Source organism: Corvus brachyrhynchos, unplaced genomic scaffold (assembly GCF_000691975.1).
Source record: "Corvus brachyrhynchos isolate BGI_N302 unplaced genomic scaffold, ASM69197v1 scaffold191, whole genome shotgun sequence".
Lineage (NCBI taxonomy): Eukaryota > Metazoa > Chordata > Aves > Passeriformes > Corvidae > Corvus > Corvus brachyrhynchos.
Genome location: NW_008236487.1, coordinates 29151 through 37055, shown reverse-complemented (window position 1 = coordinate 37055; position 7905 = coordinate 29151). Strand labels below are relative to the sequence as shown.

Below are 7905 nucleotides of genomic sequence, written 5' to 3'. Positions count from 1 at the left end.
AGGTGCTCCCCTCCCTGAAGGCAGAGCTTGTGCAGACCATGGAGTTTGGACCCACTCACGGGGCGGGAGACTCACAATGGACGTTTCTCAGAGGCAGCTGTTTCTTTCCCTGTGGGGCTAATTAACCTACAGGAAGTGGGTAACAGCTCTGTGCCGTAAGTACTTTCTTCCTTGTGGGGAGCCTGGAGAGGTAGCATCCAGCTGCTGAAACTGGAAAAGAAGCAAACAAAGCTCCGTGGACGAGACTTGCTCAGAGGTAGCTGGGAACAGCTGTGGGATTATGTGGCTGTTCCTGGTGTTATTGCTGCCTTCCAGCACTGACCCATAACCCTGGAAAGGACCCCAGGAAAGTTAAACTAAAAAAGTAACTTTGAATTCAGAAACTTAGAGGGTAAGAAGAGCAGAGCAATCCTGTGCTTAAGCATGATCAAAGGAGAAGTGCTGTATTGTGGCCATAGCTTTACTCCCCTTGAAAGAATGAACTGCTTCAATCTATTGGCTGCTTGAAGCAAGGTAGAAAGAAGGGGATAGGAAATGTTACCCATAGCCGCTCCATTACCACTCTGTGTTATTTCAGCATGACATAAATTAGTGGCCTGCTAGTTTACAATTCCTGTGAAAAGCTCAGTGATGGCATTGGTCAGTCAGGCCTCCTGCACTTGGTGGTGGATGGGAAAAAATCAGATGTGTTCAGTCAAAATAATTACTCCCCTTAATTAAGTGTACTTAAATAATACTCGCCATACTTGAGTGTTTTCATTCAAAGTATTTAATCAATTTAAATAAAACCTTAACAGCTGTAAACAAGTAGGTGCCTGCTGCTACTCCATTCACCTGCCTCAGACCTACAACCAGTTTCCCTCCTGGCTGTGGTGCAGAAGGCTGTCTCACCATCATTGTGCTCAGATACTGAACAGCAAACATCCACAAAGGAGGCAGAAGGCAGAGATTTTACAAAGTCCACGGTACAGAAAAGCAGCAACTTGTGTTACTTTACCCATTTTTCAGAGGTGCAACTCACAGAGCTGAATACCATCTGGTCTCTGGTCCACATCACAAAGCATCCAACTTGCCTCGATAGAACTGCGAACACACAAAACCAGGCAGTTTGTCCTTGGCCTTACTCTCAAGGAAAGGCTTGAGAAAGGTCCAGATGAGCACAGTGGGGAAAAGTTTTGGTAGCAGCACATAAGATACAAGAGTTCTGACCTTTCTTAACTCAGCAAACGCTGATCCAAAGGCAGGTTTCACCTGGGTCCTCTCCCTGATCCATTGGGGCAGTTTGTTAAAGATGGCAGGGCGTGCGTACCTGTGGTCCAGGAGCAGGATGCTTGCAAAGTCCTTCTGATGGCGAATGGCTCTGCCTGTACAGAGGATAAAACAAAGAATGGCCCAGGCAAGTGTTTGTTCTCAGCCAAGGAAGCTCATGTTCCCATCATCTGTAGACTGATGGGTAATGCATTCTTTTTCCTACTGTCCTCCTTCAATGTATTCTGTATCCCCCAGCCTGTCCAAGGAAGGATGAATTACCTATTGACTGGTTCACTGCCTTCATGCACAGGTTTTCAGTCAGCACTCTGCTCGGTGCCTGGCCAGCAGCTCTGGGCTGGAAAGGAGAAATAGACAAGTTTGAACACGAGGCACAAGGCAGATGTAAATCAAATTGGGAAGTCTTAATGACAAAGTGAGGTAAATACTTTTACCCCTACAGAGTGAGAGGGTGGCCAGGCAGACCCCAAGCTGAGAGTAAGGAGGAACAGAAGAAAGGCGGCAGTCAGAAAACTGTGTTGAGCATTCACAAAGAACCAAGGCCCCCTTGAAGGCAGAGATTTTGTCCCCAGGAACAGCACCTCCAGTGAGCAATGAGAAAGGACAAATGACCCTGGCAAGCAGCTTCTACCACCCTGCCACCCTCTCTGGGTTGAAGGGTCCTTGCTCCGCTTGGAACTCAGAGGTCCCAGTAAGCCCTGGTGGCATTTCCCTCCACCAAACTTCCTCCCTGTGTTTAGGGCCACCTGCTCAGGAGCAGCCTGGAGAAGGCTGGGCTCTCAGTACCAGACAGTCTGGGAAATGAGGGCAAGCTCAAAGAAAATAAAACCTCCGAAGGCAGCTCTGGGACTCACGTGCTGGGAAGTTAGTACTAAAAAGGAGAAGTGAATGAGACAGAGGCGTAAGTGGCTCTTACCATTCTTTTGTCAAGCCAAGTCATTTTTTCCTGGAGCTCTGGAGATTTAATGTTGGGGTAAGGCATTCCCACCATAATCACACACCTGCAAGGGAGGACTGCATTATTCTTCATGTCTTATCCTAGAGCCTTTTGCCAACAGACTGATAAACTAGAGGTCACTGCACCCCTGAAAGACAGCCAGCCCTGCAAACCAGAGGCAGCAATAAAGCACAGCAGTCTGACAAGCACATACTGAACAGAGCTGCAGAGGGATTCAGGGTGCCAGAACAAGAGATTATCTAGCACAGCAAGCCTAACTGCATTATTCACAGGAAAAGTGGCCTGGACAGGCAGGTTTTACACCACCCAACAGACCCTCCTGCTGCTTTAAGTATCAGCTAAGTCACACCTTCCCCAGGATTTTCTGTCTATGCAAGTACTGATGTGCCCATCCTACTTGGAGTCACTACACCACAAGCCAGACCTGGCTTTCCAAGGAGCAGTCACCTTACCTTCCCAGGTCATCGGAGAAATTGATCCCTTCACTCATTTTGCCTCCAACTACCGAAAGCAGCAGGGCCCCTGTCATCTGTCCTCCTGTCTGGCTGCAGCGCTGCAGGAGAGGGACCAGCAACTTAAACCAGAGCAGGGAAGATTTCAGTGCTACAGAAACACTCCCACACCTAGGCTAGAGCCCTCTTTTCTTGTTAAAAGATGCAGTGCCCTCCTTAGCAGCATTCCCATACCAGTTGGGCTGCCACACTCCCACCAGCCTGCCTGCTCAGCTTACCTTTATGCACTTGGCATATTCCACCAGCACCTGCTCCACCTGGTTGGCTTTCTTAGGCTCCTGAAAGATCTGTCAGGCACAGTTCATCAGTTACAGCAACAGGAAGCAAACAGTTGAAAGAATGTAAATCATTTTACTCCCATGCCATTTAACAGCATATGGAACTAAGGTCACAGAATGGAGAAGTGCCTGAAAAACCAACTAAACCAGTACCTTCCCTCCACACTGAAAACACACTACAGCCCTTTTCAGCTGGGCTCTGAAGGGAGCAGCAGCTGTTCCTGTGCCTCCAACATTCCCTTTCAGCTTTGGCAGACTTGTTCAATCCTGCAAGAAGTTACAAGTCATCCAAGAGCTGAGAGGCAGAAAAGCAATGTGCACCTCTTGCACTTATGAATCGAGATCCTCTGGGATGAGATCTTGGAGGACAGGGACAGGACTAATCAATTTGAATCATCAATTAATTCCAAGTAATGGTTCCTCTTGCCCACTGAATAAATTACCTTTTCATGCAAAGCATAAATAAAGTAATATTTCTTTATGTTATTCTAGCACACCTAATTAGTTACTAAAAACCTCTGTAGTTAATTTAGCTGCATTTGTATAGATGCTGCACCTTGGCCTAAAACACAAGTAGTTTTCCTAGTAAACAAGAGGTCCAACATCTATCTTCTCTGTGACAGTAAAGAACCTACAGGATGTGTTTTCCTTTGGTTAGCAAGAAGTAGTATCAAATTTTACCAGTCAAAATCAGTCTTTCAGTAGAAAAATAACTGTCAATTACAAATATAAGCCAAAATTAACTTATTGAAAAGTAGCTATTTAAGCCTCTGATTTGAATTAACTTTCTCTGTATAAGTTATAATCTCAGTGTGATCTCACCACAGTAACCTCAGGAAAGCCTTGAACCTTCCCTTGCTAAGATCTGATCTTCTGTGTGGGCAGTTGAAAATCACGCTTGCTGCACTTACACCCAGTTGCCTTGCTAACACATATCCAATTTGCTGGAGACTGCAAAGGCCAAACAAGAACAAATCAGAGTTGAAAGTTGGGACAGATTGTGTGATTGTTGCCCAAAGCCTTGGAGGAACCAGGCAGAGCCTTGGGACCCTGACAGGACATACCTGAAAGGCACGAAGAGTGGTAACTTTACAAACACGCTGAGAAAATGAAGCACAGTGCTTCCACCCAGAAACCTACAGGCCGCCCCATGTGCCAGAATGCCAGCACCAAGGCTGTGAAATGTCTAGGACTGTGGTAAATTGTTTAGCTTTTGGTAAACAGAAGTCACAGCCAGGGTGTACATAATTCTTTTGCCCCTGGCACATGACCCAAGATCCCTGCACCACAACCTGAACTGCCTGACTTTCAATACCCAGCTTTCAAATACCTGTGAGAGTCATTGCAAAGATTTTATATTTGCAGTGATCTCCCTATGCACTGTCTCATTGCTCCTTCAACAGGAGTCACCACTGTTAGCCTTCCAGTTCTCATCTCTACTTCTAGCAGAAAGCGAAACACCATTTGTCTTATGAACTGCAGTGTTGTCTCACTCTGCCTAGCCCTTGGCTGTGCTGGTCAAGGGACACACGGATGAGCCAGGGAAAAACTAATTCCCTGTAGGAGCTCAACCTGAACAGCCCCCCCAGCCACAAGAGAACAAGTCTGCTGGCTATGGAAAACAAGGACTGTCTGCCCCATAGCCACTACACAGACTGTGCACTCAAGAATGTATAGCTGCAATCAATCTCCTTTAGATCCCAGCTCAGTGCTCAGCCATCTGGGAAGTATCATTTATTCGTTACTGGAGAGATTAGCTGGATAAACATCCGCTCTGCGCTGCAGACTATGAGAATAACTCAGAGAGAGGCCTGCAATGCATATGGAATTGTTTGGTTTTTGACACCTCCATGGAAAGTACCAACTGCCCTGGCTGCACAATCACCTTCTTCTTGGCTGCCAGGCGGGAGAGCAGCCCCGTCTTCTCCCAGTGTCCGTACACCTGCTTCTCATATTCGTAGGAGGGGAAGAAGCACACCACACCTCCTGGGATCACGTTGCACAGGTTGCAAAGGATTCGACCTGTCTCATCCATCTGCAAGAGAGATTAGAGCATATTGCAGCTGACAGGAGCCCCAGCTAAAGCCGCTCCACTTCTCTGCTCAATCCCAGGATCACACCTTCCTTATGACACGCCTTCCGGGAGGAAAAAATGTGGGAAATATGCCAGGTCTAAGAGAACTCTCTAGGGAAGCTGGGCATCACTAAAAAGCTCTTCACTGCTCGGCCTTCTTCCCTAGCCCAGGGTTTCTGTTACAGCTGTGGAGCCGTGCTCATTCAGGAAAGGACAGTTTGCCTCAGTGGATGAAGCTGTCCTGCTAGAACAGATGCTGACAGCTGGTTAGCACATCTGGTTGAGATTCAGCAGGGGCAGAGCAGACTTAGTGTCTGGCCTTGGGTGCTTACTGGCCTGCCACAGAAAGAAGGAAGAAGTGCCAAAACACCTGCAGCTGCCCCCTGTGGTTTGGGATTTTCCTTGCCATGGCTTTTGCTCAGCTCACCTCTCAAACAGAGAGTGTACCCTTCTATGAAACATAAGCAAGTGAAGCCAAATAAAAGATCCCAAGGAAGGGAACAAAAGACAAACTGACCATCTGGGGCAGGTCTCTGGTCTGGTAAGTGAACTCCAGCTGCTGGTTGGAAGGACCACTGCAGAGGATGATGGGTAAAATATTTTCTGGAGGAATCACATGTCCTGGAGACAAAAACAAGCAGTGAGAGTCAACATCACTGCTGTTGGCACAAACCCCATAAGCTGAAGAACTTTAATTGCATTCAAGTGACAGAGGCAAATGTTTGCCTGGCTAAGCCAAAGTGCCTAAGTCACTCAGCTGCTCCAACTTCCATCCCCTGAGTCCCTGGGAAGAACCCATGGCACACTGCCTGCCAATACCAGTCAAGACCACAGGGGAAGCTCAGAGTGGGAGGGAACTCACACCCCTTTACTGCCCTGAATTTTAGGAAAGATGCCAGTTGCTTAGAGTGCTGACAGAACAGTGTTAAAGGCAAGCTGCAGCCCTTGCAGCTGCTGAGCCCTCTCTGCCAGCCCGGCACACTCACCACAGGAGAACTCCACGACACGGGCAGGGTCCACGCCAGCACAGCACAGCAGCTGCTCTCGGAAATCAGCCACCTAAGATCCACAAAACAAAGGCAAGTAAAATACCAGTGTCCCAAAAAACTCTACACCGGCAGCACCAGCACTGCTGGTCAAGGGCAGCCCCAGCCCAGCCAGAGCCTCTGCCCGGCCCAACAGAGGAGCGGCAGCGCCCTCTGCCCACACACAGCAGCACTGATTTTCCTCGAACACCCCCGTGGCATGGTTCCTGTGGGATCCCTGGCCCTGCAGAAATGACGGATGGCATCATGAGGTCATCCGACTGCTCACCGTGCCAGTTCCAACCTACCACGAGCTCAGCCTGGCTGCTCTCTTTCCACCCCGGCTTGCAGATAGCACCACTGACCTCCTGAGACCCCAGCACAGCATCCTTATTCCCTCACCGGCTGCATAGTGCCTCCAGCAATGATGACAGCACGGCATTCTGCCACAACCTTGGCAAAGTGGACAGCTGGATTCAGCAAGAGGAATTTGAGGCTGCTCTGACCAACTGTGCCTGGGAAAAGGAGAGAAAAGCATTCAGGAGCTAGCTGTGACACACAGGGATATGAGAGATTCTCCCTCCTGCCCTGGGCACTCTGGCAGGACCCCACCTCTCAAAGTAAGGACTTGTTATTCAACACTGACAGGCAGCAGCAGGTAACGCCAACTTGGAAGTTACCCTCTGCTTCCTAATCTCCCTGGAGCTGTACCACAGGCGCAGTAAATTGCAGAACAAAAATTGACATTCAGAGTGAGAGCAGACCTCTGCAAACCCTGGTCCCAATGCCCTTGGCTGAGAATTCCCTTGGAGTCATAAGCATCCTCAGACAAAGACTGCCAGCCTACATCACAGATGGAACAAATGTTGCTGCAGGTTCCCCACAGGTTCTGTATGTCTTCCCTCAGTGCCAGTGAAGCACCCTGCTTGTGACTGACTCATGCCACCTTTCCCCACCTCACCCTCTCCAGTACCTTGCCTGCTGAGAATGACTCTGCCATCTTGGTTTGCATTTGTAAGGGCCGAGAGAAATCCTTCAATCTGCATCAGTGGAGAGGCAGTTCGGAGATGGTCGTGCTCAGCCTCCAGGGGAGGGCTCTGGGGGGTACCTGCTGGCCCAAAAAGGAAAGGAGAGGCAGGCAACTTAGGCCACACTTCTAAAGACACGGGCTAAGCACAAAACATGCTCTACAGGAACACAGTACCTGGCCTACATATGCAGGCAGAGAACAAAGACCCATTAAAGGTGAAAACCCAAATTTTGTCTCATTGCTAAAAGAAAAAAAAAAAGAAAATAAAGCTCTGGTTTCTGTGGATGGCAGAGCCACTAAACAGAGCTACTACACACAGTAGCTCAGGTCCCAGAGCCAGCAAGTCACAGAAGTGCAATGCTTGAATGCATGTGGAGTGAACATGGAATTACATCATTCAGCTCAAAAGGGACTTCTCTAATCCAATGTACAGTTGCCTAGGTCAGCTAGTCAGACCTGTTAAAAAACACCCACACAGGACACCTTCTTCAGTCTCATTCTGCAAATCTGCCTCCCTGCTTTCCTCATGCAGAGAGATGCAGGTTCCACATCCTCACTCTGCCCACAGGTGCAGAAGCAGACGATGCCTGAACTCACCCTCTTTATCAGATCCCTGCTGAAGGGTCAGAAGAAAGTTCTGCAAACCAGCCAGCTTCTGGTTCTCCTTGTTGGTCTTCACAGCTGAGGCGGGATGCCCATATCGCTCCACAAACCCAAAAAGCTGCCAAGCAAAAGCCAGAAAGACCAAGACTACCAACA

The 7905-nt window shown here is 48.6% G+C and overlaps 2 protein-coding genes across 6 annotated transcripts in view; one reads left to right on the top strand and one right to left on the bottom strand.

The window, feature by feature from the left end:
* Nucleotides 1-808, top strand: part of WASH1 (WAS protein family homolog 1) — a 43221-nt gene extending 42413 nt beyond the window's left edge. For all 5 annotated transcript variants that reach the window (XM_017726223.1, XM_017726222.1, XM_017726224.1 and 2 more), the window contains one exon: nucleotides 1-808. The gene's annotated coding sequence lies outside the window, so the exon portion shown is untranslated.
* The window catches only part of DDX11 (DEAD/H-box helicase 11), a 17921-nt gene continuing 10769 nt past the window's right edge, over nucleotides 754-7905 (bottom strand). Inside the window, exons 15-26 of the mRNA XM_008644021.2 lie at nucleotides 7744-7867; nucleotides 7090-7224; nucleotides 6519-6631; nucleotides 6078-6150; nucleotides 5609-5712; nucleotides 4903-5052; nucleotides 2958-3026; nucleotides 2680-2780; nucleotides 2186-2270; nucleotides 1531-1606; nucleotides 1210-1364; nucleotides 754-1083 (exon numbers count right to left, since the gene is read on the bottom strand). Coding sequence (XP_008642243.1) covers nucleotides 1054-1083; nucleotides 1210-1364; nucleotides 1531-1606; nucleotides 2186-2270; nucleotides 2680-2780; nucleotides 2958-3026; nucleotides 4903-5052; nucleotides 5609-5712; nucleotides 6078-6150; nucleotides 6519-6631; nucleotides 7090-7224; nucleotides 7744-7867 — 1215 coding nt within the window. The 3' untranslated portion in view covers nucleotides 754-1053. The remainder of the gene's footprint in view (nucleotides 1084-1209; nucleotides 1365-1530; nucleotides 1607-2185; nucleotides 2271-2679; nucleotides 2781-2957; nucleotides 3027-4902; nucleotides 5053-5608; nucleotides 5713-6077; nucleotides 6151-6518; nucleotides 6632-7089; nucleotides 7225-7743; nucleotides 7868-7905) is intronic.